Source organism: Dipodomys ordii, unplaced genomic scaffold (assembly GCF_000151885.1).
Source record: "Dipodomys ordii isolate 6190 unplaced genomic scaffold, Dord_2.0 Scaffold30, whole genome shotgun sequence".
Lineage (NCBI taxonomy): Eukaryota > Metazoa > Chordata > Mammalia > Rodentia > Heteromyidae > Dipodomys > Dipodomys ordii.
Window position 1 is genome coordinate 4,707,421 of NW_012267246.1, and position 15,633 is coordinate 4,723,053.

Below are 15,633 nucleotides of genomic sequence, written 5' to 3' on the forward strand. Positions count from 1 at the left end.
CTGTCCCTCAGCTCTTCAGCTCAAGGCGAGCGCTCTACCACTTGAGCTACAGCGCCACTTCCGGTTTTCTGGTGGTTTATTGGAGATTGGAGTCTCAAGGTCTCTCCTGCCCAGGCTGGCTTTGAACCTCGATCCTCAGATCTCAGCCTCCTGAATAGCTAGGATTACAGGCGTGAGCCACCAGCGCCCGGCTTGATGAGAAAGTCTTGGTAGGCCAGTTTTATGCTGATGTTTCTTAGGAGAATTTAGATGTGTATATGTGATTTGTAAACAAAATTGAAAGAGTTATGGGCTGGGTGTGGTGGCTCATTCTTGTAATACTAGCTACTCTGGAGGCAGAGATTAGGACATTGATTTCAGACCAGAGCAAGGTTAATGAGGAACTGCCCAGCTTCGACCAATAAATAGCAGTGCACACTTGTGATCTCATCTACGCCAGAGGCATAAGTAGGAGGACTGCAGTCCAGACCAGACCAGGAAAAACATGAGACCCTATCCCTAAAATAGCTAAAACAAAAGGGCTGAGGGCATGGCTTAGGTGGTAGATAGCCTACCTAGCAAGTGTGAGGCCCTGAGTTCAAATGCTAGTACAAGAAAGAAGGAAGGGAGGGAGGGAGGAAGGAAAGAATAGAAAACTAGCTCAGTCTTTTCTGCTAAAACCTCAGTTCTTCCTAAAATATAAGAATTTATTCATCATCATTGGGTAGTGTGGAAACCTTATCTTTCCCTCAGATATTTTTTTAAGGTCTTAAGAGTTTGAATGTAGATTTTGATCAAATTAAGAGTGGATCACATGGCTCAACCATATCTGACACCTTGGCTAAGTATATCTTCAGTTAGGAAGCAAGGATCTGGAAGAGGGAAGTAATTGTTTTTATATTTAAAAGCAGCCATCTGGGGTGAGGAAGCTAGACTACAGCAAGTGGTATTTGAGTTATATTTTCATATTCAGGCATGCTTGGCACTACCACGTGCCTATAAACTCAGAATAAATATGGCTCCATGACCCATAAGGTTATTAAAGGTCCATCCTCTGTGGAATCCCTGGGGCCCTCTCTTGAATCAGCTGTAACTGAATCAGCCTCTGGATTAAGTAGGGCCTGTGATTTCAGCCTTCACATCTGGAGTGTTGCAGCCTCTTGCTGTTGACTACACTAACTGGTGAGCATTTACACATCTGTAACACTTTGGTTCTCCATGGTAATAATCTTGGATCTCTAAGAGTCAGGAGCTTTCATTTATCTGCTTCTAGTTTATGCCTGGGACTTTCCCCTCATTGTGCCATCTTCTCAGATGAATCAGATTTGTCTTCTTGAGGTAGAATTATGAATTCAGGAAGACAAGATGGTTTCTCAAAGATGCTTTTCTTATTTAAATAACCTTTCCAGGTTAGAAGAGGCCAAGAGTAGAAATGGCAAGAAATGACAGGGGGGAGGAATAGCTCGGGAACTTTCTGTCCTTGTCCTGGTGGGCAAGGACATTCACTCGGATTTGTTTCAAAGTGCTTGGAGTCAAAGCGCAGCTGCTATGTTACCATAGCAGAGGTGGATCAGGGTGGATCTAATGGAATTGTGGTCCCTGTGTACTCCCACTTGCTCCCCCCACCCAAGGGCAGGGGAGCCTGGTGTGCAAGGAAACCACGCCTCTTCCATCTTGCTTCGGCAAGGGTCTCCACGTTGCTCTTGCGAATGAATACTTAGCCCTCATCCTTAAGTTACCCTCTCCAAGTCTAGCCCTTTTCCTATTCAGTATTTGCAGATTTAATTTTCTGTCTTATCTCCCCGGGTGTGTTGATTGTGACAAAATCTTCTCAGATGCTCTTAGAGCCAGATCTGTAGAGAGCAGTGTTAAACTTACCTTAACCTCAGTGCAGAGATCAGCTTTAGTCAGATGTAGGCAGATCAAAACGCCTGTGTCCCACTCACAATTGTGTCAACACACAATTCAGAAGCTGTGGGTTCCAAGTTAGGATTACATAGAGTATAACTATAAATGGAGCTGGGTGCTGGTGGCTCACACCTGTAATACTAGCTACTTGAGACTGAGATCTAAGGATTGCAGATTGAAGTCAACCTGTGCAGAAGAGCCCATGACACTCAATAAACTACTCAGAAAAAGCCAAAAGTGGTGATGTGGCTCAAGTGGTAGAACGCTAGCCTTGAGCAAAAGATGCTTGGGGACAGTGCCCAGACCCTAAGTTCAAGCCCCAGGACTGGTGTGCATGCACACACACACACACACACACACACACACACAATATGTGTGTATATATAGAGAGAGAGGAGGGAGGATGGATAGATAGATAGATAGGCAGGCAGGCACTGAGATTGCTTTTGGTCCCATTCTGTTCAATGGAACATGAGTTCGAGAGAGAGAGAGAGAGAGAGAGAGAGAGAGAGAATGAGAAAGAGAGAAAGAGAGTACAAAAACAAAGGAGGGGCAACAATGCTTGATAAGAAATGTACTCATTACCTTTCTCATGTAATTGTAACCCCTCTTACAATAAAAAACTTATTAAAAAGAAAAAGAAAGAAAGTGTGTAAGATGAAACAGAAATGGAGGGGGAAGGGTAATTTACAAAATCATCGTGTTTGAAAAGTATTAAAATTCTAGGCATTTTTATATTGCAAAGCAATTTCTAGAATTTCCTTAAGACCAAAGTAGGTATTTCTTCTTCACATGCTTTTGCTAGGCTTTGAGATCTAAAAACTTCATCTATTAGTTTTCCAAGGTTACCTTGAAGTTGAACTGACATTTACAACACAACTCATGATAAACCTAATGATAAAATCCATTTGTTGGCATTAAAAATAGTAAGACTGTACTGAGTATAGGGAACATTCTTTTTTTGAATACTGTACCTAAAACTTTATAAAATTGTTATCTATCTATCTATCTATCTATATGTCTTTGAATTGCTAATAAAATAATACATTTAAAAAGAGGTTGTAAAATTTTCTTAATCCTACAACTATGTTGTATATAATATTAAATAAAAATGATAGTAAAGAGACATAGTTTCTTGGTTCAGTTAAGGACAGAAGAAATCTATTTTTTGTTTTGAGTCCACAAAAGGTCAAAATAAATAGTAACTTGACCTTTGCTTTCCAGAAGAAAAGCGATTTGAACATACGTCTCATTTGCCTGTGATCTTTTCCTAAAGGAGGCTCTATTAAGAATTGAATTCCATATCCCTTCATCTTTTCTTGAAAACAGTGTCTGCTTTCCTAGAAATCTGTTATCTAATCATTGGCCTGACAGGTTTCTGCAGAATTCTGTAAAAGGTGTAATACCTTTTCCTCTAGGCTTCTTTTTGCTGGGTAAAGGTGAGTATTTCCTGAAATATGGAGAGCTGATTAGGTTTTAGGCTGACAGTTAAATGTTCTAAAGCAAATCTAATTTACTTTTTCACTTTACTTGGCTTTTCTATTACTTTAAATGGCTCTACCATCATCTTTAGGAAAATTGAATCCAGCTTACATATTTTCCTTTCCCATCTGTCACCAGGCTTTGCTCTCGAGTTCGCTTGTTTTCTCCTCACTGGTTTTATCCCAGCCTGGGGCTGCTTTACCTTGTAATACAATGAGTACACTAAGCATTTTCTTTTTCTTTTCAAAAACTGATGTCCCCTTCCCCTAGTGCATTACTCATTACATAACCAAGAGTAATTTTGAACCTCTCTTAAAGTTTCATCTGTATAAGACTTATTAGGGTTGTTGGAGGAATTAAATCAGCTAACACATGGAAAGCATTAACACACAGTGTCAGCACAGAGAAATACTATTTTTGATCTATAAAAATCTAGCAAACCTCGAAAACCACATAGAGAAAAATGTAGAAATCACCCAAACTCTTGCTACTCTGAGATTAGTACTGATGCATATTAATATAATATAACCAATTTTTCTTTAAGTTATGTAGTATACATGAACTACTTTGTGATCTGTTGTTGTTTTGATTTTTTTTTTTTGGTGGTGAGGGAGGCATTACTGGTTTTGAAGCCCTACCTCTTGATCCACACTAAAATGTAGCAATTTAGCATTCTTCCGTAACATGATGTGTAATAGCTGTGTTGTATTCTATTGTATGGATAAGTTGTAATTTAATCTACCAATTTATAGACAGATTTTCATTGCCATAAGCAATATCTTGGTAAGCATGTTTGCTTTGTGCTTACCTTTAAATCTCCTTAAGACAGATCCATAGAATGACAATTGCTGGGTAAAATATGTAAGCTATTTTTAAAATTCTTATTTGATACTGATTCATTTTTCTTTGGCAAAAGATTATGGGATTTGTTGTCCAGCCACAACGTGAAAAGCCAGTCTTCCTTTCCTTAAGATTTCCTACTTTTCTGTTTCAATTTAATTCCATTTTTAGTGCCTCTTAAATTCAGGTTTATGTCTTCTCATTCTTCTCTATGAACTCCTACTTATTATTTCAATTGCTTTTCTGTCCTCCAGTAGATGCCTCTTCTCTCAGAATCGGTCTTTAAACTCCACCAGACTGATTTCCTGAGTATTTCTCTATGTCCTCTCTCCTATCTTCATTCCTTTCCCTAGAGGCTGCTCAACATATATCATGGCTCCTGTATTGAAAAAGCATATTAAGATATCTCAAGATTCTTGCCTATTTTTATTGCTTTATAAAATGTATCTTTTCCCGTGTTTCATGGGTGTTTTGTTTGCACATCAAGATCACAGGTTCCTTTATGGTAGAAACTTGTTCTCCCAACAGTGTCAAGTTTAATATGCTTCACTTGGTAGACAGTTCATAAATTAGAGCTGGGCTGGCTGGCAGGATTTCTGTTTAAGATGAATTGTTAAACATTTAGTATCTTTTAAACACACTTTTACATGCCCTGTATCTTTATCAATCCTCCCTCCCTCCCTCCCTCTCTCCCTCTCTCCCTCCCTCCCTTTCTCCTCCCTTCCCCCCCCCTTTCTTCTTTCTTTTTGTGCTGGTCCTGGGGCTTGAACTCAGCTCCTGGGCATTGTCTTGAGTATTCCAGTTATGTTTTTGAATGAAAGCTCATGCTTGAACTTCAGGTAGCACTGCTATTTGAGCGTATTTAGAGCATTCCCTCAGTCAGTACAGCGGTATTTATAAATACCTTAACAGACTAATACTTTACCTCAAGTTGTTCTCTTTTGTCTCCCTTAAGATTCTTCCTAGCAGCAAGAACTCTATATGGGGAAGTTACATTGCTCTGGAAATGAAATGCCAAAATATAGGTCCACCAGTAGTCAAATATAGAGAAATTGTCTCAAGATCAGTATCATGATTATATCTCAAATAATACCATCAGTAGACTCAACTGGGAGGAAATAGGTCATGAGCTTTCAATATAAAATACATCAGTATTTATAAAATGTGATGAAAGATGGAACTGCTTTCCTGTACCACACAGGTATCTCAAGGAAGAAAATTGTTAAAGACAGACGTAACACTGAATTGCAAAGTAGTGTGGGTTTAAGAACAGTTCTTCAGCAGTGTCAGAAGATTGCTTTCCAGTGTGAGGAGAAAATTGTTATTAAACTCTAGAATTAAATATGTTATGCTAATGTACTGAGTCCATTTACATTTTATGGAATAATTTTATTTGTTCTGCACTAGCTGGCTGGCAAAGAAATTGAGCAATATTTGGTGATATTTTAATGTTGTAATTTCATCAGCATCTGACTTATTGAATCTGAATATAAATCTGGGAATAGAAAATGTTGAGTGCTATCTTTAGCTACTCCAAGGACTGAGATACCAACTTTTTCCTACCACTTCTCCATGTACTTTTCTAAGAAGTCACTTGTCACTTGTTCTGGCAAGTTTCTTGCATCTTAAATCGAGCTAACATTTACAAGGAAAGCTATGAAGGTTAAAGAAATATATTTTAGAAGTAATTTTTTAAAATTACAGTAATCAGAACAGGAAAACAATATTGAAGTATAGAAAGTAAAACCTTTCTTCAGCAACTGAAGTATATCTTCCCATATCTCTTCCATATGTAATGATAAACAGTACATCCTATCATGTATGTACGTTAGCTAAAACGATATGCCATCCCTAGTACTTTGTACTTTGTTTTATAATTAATAGTTTATCATGATGCCCTGATTAACACACATACTCCTATCCCATAATTTCCAAAGGTTATAGAACATATTGTTCTATCAGTGAAAAAACACAACTTTTTTTTTCATGTGCACAAAATATGTAGATATATATATATATATATATATGTATGTTACATTTGTCTGAATGAGTCTCTTTCTCTTTGTCTATGTCTCTTTCTCTGTCTCTCTTTCTCTTTCTGTGTTTGGTGCCAGTACAGGACTTGAACTAATAGCCTTTTATTCTTGCTTGGCTTTTTTGCTAAAGGCCAATACTCTATCTCTTGAGATATACCTCCAGTTCCAGCTTTTTTTTTTTCTGATTAATTGGAGATAAGAGAATCTTGGGCTGGTTTTGAACCTTGAGCCTTAGTTCTCAGCTTCCTAAGTAACTAGGACTACAAGTGTGAATCAGCAGCACCTGGTTATGTATGTATATATTTTTAATTGTTTTATAAAGGTGATATGCAGAGGGCTTACAGTTACATCAGTCAGGTAGTGTATATTTTAGCTCATATACTTTTCTTTTTTATTTTTAGACAAATACCACTGATAAATAACATTGAATTTTTTTTTATCTTGAACAGTATCAAATGTGTGTATATGTATGTGTGTGGATAAATGTCTTCCAGTGTCCAAGGGGAGCATTGTACCTACTTGTCAATCACCTAGAAATGGCTAGTTGAGTTGAAAGTATATTGTGCAAGTAGCAACAAACAAACAAGTGAACCAAAAAAGTTACCAAAAACAAATTAAGAAAATACACACATCAATATAAAGGTTAAGGCATTCTGTGGTAACTGTTGAGTTTTTCAGATTACAGCCATCTGTGCCTTAGATCCCTTTGTTTTTTTCTTCATTCACTGTTGCACTGTGAGTCCCAGCGGATGGTTTTCCTTCCAGTTTGCAGGAGTTACTGGAATGAGCATTAGTGAATGGGGAATGGCCAGGTACAGTAGGGAGGTGGCTGCTGAGGTAGATAGTCTTCTGTGAGTCAGATTTGTACCAGCAAAATTATACTGGGGCCTGTGGACTTTACTGAAATAGTTCAAAGGGCGGAGTACTACCTCTGAGACCATCAAACCCAGTTCATCATCTTTTATACCTTTAAGCCTGGTAGAGAACTTGTAGAGGTCTGTGTGAATCTGTCTGTTGGGACACCTTCCCTAGGTGCAGTGAGTCAGGATCAAAGTGACAAGGATGTGCGTGTCTTGGTTCAATGTGCTTTGAGTTCTTGATACAGCATGTGATGTTTAAAATGCAAAGTACTTATGGGATTCTCTGTTTTCTTTACAGACGGCAGCTGAATATGTGAAATCTCGACTCCCAGAAGCCCTCAAACAGCATCTTCAGGACTATGAGAAGGACAAGGAAAACAGTGTGTTGTCTTATCAGACCATTCTTGAACAGCAGATTCTATCAATTGACCGGGAAATGCTAGAAAAACTCACTGTTTCCTATGACGAAGCAGGTATGTTTGTTTTTTTAATCTACACAGACACATGTAATTTTTTCTCCTCTGCAGAATTTCTGTGTAGACCTTGGTTAAATGTAGACTTTTTTTCTGAGGTAGATGGTTAAGGGCAAACTAGATTCAAATAATGTTTCTTCTCTGTAGTTTGACTGCCATAAGTTTTTTTTAGGAGATTCTAGAAATGGCTCTTCAATATCAAATCCCTTTAAATTTTTGCTCTTTCTTAAATGGAATGGTCCTGGTCATTTATCAACTGTGTCCTTCTATTGATCTGCTTTTTGTGTGTGTGTGGGGCGGGGGGGGAGTCAGGTCGTGGGGCCTGAACTCTGGGCCTGGGCACTGTCCCTCAGCTCTTCAGCTCAAGGCTAGCGCTCTACCACTTGAGCCACAGCACCACTTCCGCCTTTTTTCTTTTTGCTTATGTGGCGCTGAGGAATCGAACCCAGGGCCTCATGTGTGCAAGGCAAGCGCTCTACCACTGAGCCACCTTCCCAGCCCTTGATCTGCTCTTCTAAGGTATCACTTTGGTTTTGGCTATCCACTGAAAACTTTTATGTCTGAAAACCCAAGTACTATTAATTGAATCAAATATATTTTTTAAATGTATTACACATTTTCTGTTCTAAGGAGAGACTATTTTTTCCCTTGTAGTTTGAAGACGAATTTGGCTTTCTTTTTCTTTACACATCAAATGAAACCTACTCCCTAAATAGTACATCTAAGATTCTGGCTTCTTATTCATGAAGTTGTAGACATACCTTCATGTGATGTCATTTTTATATTAGGTTGTGGGCTAAGGTCCAATTTTAATGAAACTATTGTACTATTAGAATTATTAAAATATTAAATTGAATTTACAAAGCAGAACATCCCAAGTAAATTTTCTCTACTTTCCCTCACCAAAGAAACAGCAAAGTAAAATATATAGGAAAATGAATTTCTGATGGTCAAATGTTGATTTTTTTTCCATTGTTAACATTAAATTTTTTTCCAACTTCACAGGTTTTACAAAGGGTTTACAATCGAACATGCCCACTTAAATTGTCCAGTGCTTTTTAATGATCATGCCTTCCATCATTGTCCCTCATGCTCCCTGCCCCTTTCCTCAACCTCACTTTACATTTCCTACTTCCTTTATCACATGTGTACATTGAGTATTCTGACTGTATTGGTTCCTTTTTTTTTCATTCACCTCTCCCACTGTCTTCCCCCCCATGCAAACTTGTTTCAGCTTCCTGATAATCATTTTATTAAACTGTCAATGTTCAAAAGGTTTACTCCATGGAGTTTAACTTCTGCATATACAATATTTTAGTTAGCTTGCTTATGTATATAAGCATCTACCTGTACGTGTGTTTACATGGGAGGTTGTGTTTTGGGTCTCATATTTACATATGAGAGAAAACGTGCCCCCCCTGGCTTTCTGAGTCTGGCTCCCCTCAGTATGATGCTTTCCAGATCTTTCCATTACTCTGCAAATGACATAATTTCATTCTTCCTGATGGCTATGTAAAGTTCTGGTGTGTGTGTGTGTGTGTGTGTGTGTGTGTGTGTGTGTGTGTGTGTGTGTGTGTGTGTGTGTGTGTGTGTGTGTGTGTGTGTGTGTGTGTCTTTCTTCTGTTATAGAGTATGTGGGCTGCTTCCATACATTGGCTGTTGTAAATTTGCTGCAATGAGTATAGATGTTACAGGTTCTTTTGTTGGATCTTGTCATGGCGTATTTCAGATAAATCCTCAAAAGTGCTATCACTGGATCACCAGTAGCTCTATGTTCAGTTTTTTTGAGGAATCTCCATTCTGATTTCCATAGTGGTTACACTAATTTACATTCCCACCAGAAGGCCAATATTTTAAACATCAGGAACTTACACTTTTGTTTTCACAAGAATTTTTTTGTATGTGTATGTGCGTGTTAGTCTTGCCACTTGTACTCAGGGTCTGGGCACTGTCCCTGAGTTTTTTTCTCAAGGCAAGTGATCTGACACTTGAGCAATAGTTCCTCTTCCAGCTTTTTGATGTTTAACACGGGCTTTTTTTTTCTTCTTCTTCTTTTTTGCCTGATCTGGCTTCAAATGTGATCCTCAGATCTCAGCCTCCTAAGTAGCTAGGATTACAGGCATGAGCTATGGGCATCCAGCCTCACAAGGATATTTTTATAGTGCCTCTTAACTTTTTTCAACATAATGTATAAAGCAGTCTCAGTACTGAGGGCCTGAACTCTGCACCTGGGCACTGTCCCTCAGCTCTTCAGCTTAAGGCTAGCACTCTATCACGTAAGCCACAGCACCACTTCTGGGTTTTTCTACTTATGTGGTGCTGAAGAATTGAACCTAGGGCCTCATGCATGCAAGGCAAACATTCTACCATTGAGCCACCTTCCCAGCCTGAGTGCACATTTTTTAAAACCCTATACTAACATTATGCTCCATTTGCCTAACCATGAATTCAATATTTCAATGATATGAGTCCCCATTATATTCTACCCTGTGACTCCTTCATATCTCTCTCAAGGAGCCTCATTTCTCAACTTACCCAAGACATCTCTTCTCTTTCCATTTTGTTAGTTTTCTAGATGTGTCTGTTAGATGGTGTTCTCTCCCTGTCTGTCTCTGTCTCTGTCTCCTCTCTCTTTCTATCTGTCTGTCTGTCTGTCTGTCTCTGTCTGTCTCTGTCTCTTTCTCCTCTCATCTTCCCCCTTAGCCCAGGTAGTATTAAATCTAGAGCATTACATCTCTTACCCTTAATGGAAAACAGAATGGTATTTAGCCTCAGTCAAGATAATATTTAAATACTCATAGTCCTTTGTTATTGTGGAGTTTATGTTCCACCTACTCTTAGCTTCCATACCCACTTCCTGGGGAAAAATTTCTGAGATCCGTAGACTTGCCTGAAATAACAGTTACTTTTTGTAGGGTTGACACTAGTCTCTAATTGTTGATCAAGCTGTGTATTCATCACAATGAGGCAGTTTCGTGTTTGCTTAGTGTGCATTAATCAAGTATAGTGCATTAGTTAAGTGTATCAGCCATATACTAGGTGGTTCAAAGGAAGGAAGGGAGGGAGGGAGAGAGGGAGGGAAGAGAAGGAAGGAGGGAAGATAGAGGGATGGAAGAGAAGGAGGGAGGAAGGAAGGAAGGAAAGAAGGAAGGAAGGAAACAGAAAGATGGGATGCAACTTGATAAACATGGATTATGCTTAACCTCTTGTTGGAGAGCTGAAACATATGACTTCGCTTAAAACTCTCTAGGAATTGGAGGCATGTGTACCCTGCATTAGTCACAAGGTATTAGAGTTAAATGAAGGTGGGCGGTCCAGAATTAGAAAAAGTGTCTCAAGGTTTGCGTGGACTTTTTTAGGTTGAGGACATTAATTTGACTGATGGATGAACACTGAAGTGGATTTGCAAAGAGATGAGGTTAGTGTTCTAGTTGGTGGAGTAGCACAAATAGACACCAAAATGGAGATGAATAGCAGCCATAATTTCCCATCATGGAAATTCTTTTACAGGATTAATTCTCTGCCTTTCTATGTTGTTGTTGAGTAACTACTAATCTTCAGAATTACACTTGTACTTATGGAAATACTTTGGCACAGAATTAATCTCTCAATAAATCTGGGAAAGACTTAAGTTCCAGGCCTCCCCTCTAGCTTAATAGTGAAGTGATCTTTAGCTCATCAATCTCTCAGAACCTTCTTCTTCGTATTAATTTTGATATGCTTCACAGAGCTGTTATAATAACAGAATAGATCATGTTTGGTCCTTAGAAATCATATTGCAAATGCTAGTTAATGCCACCAAAGCTGGGTAAGAACAGACTTGGATCTCATTTCTCCCTCAATCACTTTAAGGCTTCTTAGGGTCCTTTCCTTGCATGTTGTGTTTGAGAAACAGAGAGACATTTTTTAAGGTGATCCTCAGAAGCCTTGGGATATGAAGCATCATCCATTTGTTAAGTCGCCCACTCGAGCCCCATTCGCCTTTGGTCATTGTGGGTGAGCTAATACAGGATGACAGATTTGATGGAGGCTGCGTGTACATATGGATGAGTGAGTGGCACTGCGGTCACTGTCTCCTCCATACCTAATTATTAATGATGAAATCACAATGAGAGGAGAAAAGAAAAAAATGTGGCTATTTAATAGGAAACTATTTTATCATGGTACTAAGGAACCAGGGCAGAATATCTAGTACCGTGAGATTTAACATCCTATAGTAAGAGCTTTATTTGCCTACAGTGTTCATGCTCTTTCTAAGCTATCCTGGTCTTTACTTTCTCAGTTTTAGGAAGGAATTAATTGTTAGAAAATATCTTGGTCTCTAGAGAGATTAATTTGTATTTTGTGTTCATCCACTGATAAATCAGCCTGTGTGACTTAATGAAAGTCATCACCATCTGTGGCTTCTAAACTCCTAAACCCTAATTAATGAAAAAGCCCTTAGACAGTTGTCTAAAACCTCCCTGTTTGCCCTCTCTCTGTTCCTTCTTCTCCTTTAAATATGCACAACCTTTAATACTTTACTCATCTATAGTTCAACCATCCAGTAACCTAAAAATCCAGCAAAAGAACATGGGCAGTCAGAGTCATGTGTGCATTCAGACTATATCACAGAATTTGTGGACAAGTCTCTGAAACATTCTCATCTAGATTCTGTAGATTTTTACCTTTTGTAGTTCTCACTAGTTCAATTGTATTTTCCAATATGATATTTTGTTTTATTCATGCATTCATTTGTACATTTTTATTAACATCAGTTAGTTGTACAAGGGGGTTTCATTTTAACATGTCCATTTGTGTATATAGTGTATACCTGATCACTCACATCTTCCATCATTCTCCCTCTTCCCCATCTTCCATCCCAAACTAGTTTCTGTAGCTTATTTTCACACATATAAACATAGATTATTATGGCTATATTTGCCATCCTTCCCTCTCTCCATTTGTCTATTCTGTCCAAGTGTTTAAATTTTATAATCTTTTTGTTGAACTGCATGTTAATTGTTCAAAGAGGTTTTATTTACCGTGGTGTATCTCACAGCTCCACGTACTAGATTGATTTCTATACACACACACACACACACACACACACAAGCTGCACATGTGCAATCCTTTCTGTAGTTATACATGCATATGTTTGTTTTAGGTCTCATATTCACATATGAGAGAGAACATGTGACCTTCTTTTTCTGAGCCTAGTTTTCTTTGCTTAATATGATGTTTTTATTCTTCTGAATAACATTGCGTACGTGTGTGTGTGTGTGATTTTCTTGATCCATTTATTGGTTGTAGGGAAGGGCATCTGGGCTATTTCCATACCTAGGCTATGGTGAATAGTGCTGTAAAGAACATGAGTGTGCAGATGCTACTATTGAATCCTAACAATATTTCTGTGGATAAGTGCTCACATGTTATCACTAGATCATAGAGTGGTTCTATCTTTGGATTTTTCAGGAACCTCCAAATTGGCTTCCATGGTTTTCACACTAGTTTACATTCTCACCATCAGTGAATTAGGATTCCTTTTCCCCATGTCCTCCCCAGCATTTGTTGTTGCATGTGTTCTTGATGATGAACCATTGTGACTGGAGTAAGATGAAAGCAGTCTCAGTGTCATTTTGATTTGCATTTCCCTTGTGGCCAGGGATGTATTTATTGGCTATTGTACTACTTTCATTAAGTGTCTGTTCAGCTATTTTGCCCATTTACTAGTTGGGTTATTGATTCTTTGGGAGTTTAATTTTTTGAGCTCCCTGCATATTCCAGTTATTGTCAGCTGGCAGAGTTTTTTCTCATTCTGTTGGCTGTATTTTCAGTCTGGTGGTTACATGCAAAAGCTTTTCAGCTTGATGCAATCTCATTTGTCAATCCTTGCTTCTATTTGCTCAGCTTCTGGAGTTCTATTCAGGAAGATACTGCCTCCACCCATAAATTCTAGTGTTTTTCCTATCCTAGCCTGTTGGTGTCATCCTTTTATGAGTAAAACTGAAGAAACTAAGAATAGAAGTGGCAACCTTAATATAATTAAAGCTACAAATGACAAAGCCAACCTCACACTATATGAGAGAAAAAAACCTGTTTTCTCTAACATCAGAAACAAGATAAAGCTGAGCGCCGGTGGCTCATGCCTGTACTCCTAGCTACTGAGGAGGCTGAGATCCGAGGATCACAATTCAAAGCCAGCCTGGGCAGGAAAGTCCGTGAAACTCTTATCTCCAATACAACCACTAGAAAACTGGAAGTGGTGCTGCGGCTCAAGCGGTAGAGTGCTCACCTTGAGCTGTAGAGCTGAGGGACAGTGCTCAAGCCCAGAATCCAAGCCCTGGGATCCACAAAAAAAAATAGATAAAGATGTCCATTTTCTCTGCTCTTATTCAGTATAGTACTAGAATTTCTAGCCAGAGCAATAAGACAAGACAATGAAACAAAAAAGGATTCAAATAGGGAAAGAAGTAGAATTGTTCCTATTTGCAGATGACATGATTCTATCTATACATGCCCCTCCCCCCCCCCAAAAAAAACCTAAAGAAATCTATTCCAAACTCCTTGAATAAGTTCTCTGATATAACAGGATGAAAAATTGTCGTAGTTTTCCTGTATAGCAGGATAAAAGGGAAATTAGGAGAACAATTCCATTCACAATAGCTTAAAAGAAAATGAAAAGAAAGAAAAGAAAATGCTTAGATATAAACCTTATAAGAGATGAAGGACCTCTACAGTCAAAACTAAACTTTTTATTTTTTTTTTTATTTTTTGCTGGTCCTGGGGTTTAAACCAGGGCCTGAGCACTGTCCCTGAGCCTCTTTATGCTTGCCACTTCCAGCTTTTTCTGAGTAGTTTATTGGAGATAAGAATCTCTTACGGACTTTCTTGTCTGGACTAACTTTGAACCGCAATCCTTAGATCTCAGCCTCCTGAGTAGCTGGGATTAAAAGCAAAACCATCAGCGTCCATAAAACTAAATTTTTTTTAATGTGAAAGGATCTTGTTATTTTGAATCCTTTATTTAAAAAAAACCATTATTCCACTTTACTAAAATTTCTTTGTGTGAAAATATTTTTCATGTCAACATAAGGTTTCCTTTTGAAATTGCCATTCACTAAATAATTCTCCTATGTCAAACATTTATTTTTTCTTTTATGAAGAATACAAAAAATGCATTTGAGTGCATTTCATATTGTTCAAGAGAGAATTGACTTCAGGAAGTAAAGAGTTCAGGAAGTATAAGAGTATAATTCTATAGGATTAGAATTAGAAGGCAGGAAAAGGGATTCGACTTGGTGTTATGACACTAAGAAAAGCAAGCCACAGGAATAATGAGCAAATCCAGAAGAAGCAGTTCCTCAGATCTCCAACAGTGCACTATACATGAAGTCATCTCAATATTGACAGAGTTGACATCATTCATCTTTACAGTAGTGATTCTGATTCGCAGTGAGAAGTTTCAATGGCATTGTTATACTCTATAAAAAACGGGAATTGTATAATCCAGTGTCTTATTCAGGCTGCTATAGCAAGCTAGCATAGTCTGGGTGGTTTACAAGCGATAGAACTATTTCATTCAGCACTCAAGACTGGAAAGCCAGAGACCAAAGGTCCAAAAGATTCAGTGTTTCTCTTGGGTCTGCTTTCTGTGGACAGATGCCTTCTTCTTGGGCTCGTACATGGCAGAAGGGGCAAAGGACCTCTCAGGGCCTTTATTATGAGGGCATTAATTCTATTCAGAGGGCACTGCCTGCTTTCAAAGGCCCAATATCCTAATATCCACACAGTGATGATTTGCTTTTGTTTTAGTAAGACTATCCTCACTGGGAAAAATACCTTGGGAAAAAGCTACTTAAAAAGAGGCAAGATTTGTTTTCTGGAATGCAAAGGGTTATTTATATTTTCTCTATGAGTGTTTTTATTTGAATTGGGAAAATTTTCTAAGAAAAGTAGTGGCGTGATTTGACAGGAAATCATAGTAATTCTCAACAGTCTCAGAGGGCATCATTAATGAAAATACTCATTGTTGGCATAGTGTGCCAAAGTAGAACTGTTGGGGTGCAGGGGAGA

At 38.3% G+C, this 15,633-nt stretch overlaps 1 protein-coding gene across 1 annotated transcript in view; it reads left to right on the top strand.

The window, feature by feature from the left end:
- The window catches only part of Ppm1l (protein phosphatase, Mg2+/Mn2+ dependent, 1L), a 186,822-nt gene that overhangs the window by 136,500 nt on the left and 34,689 nt on the right, over positions 1-15,633 (top strand). Inside the window, exon 2 of the mRNA XM_013016257.1 lies at positions 7,404-7,578. Coding sequence (XP_012871711.1) covers positions 7,404-7,578 — 175 coding nt within the window. The remainder of the gene's footprint in view (positions 1-7,403; positions 7,579-15,633) is intronic.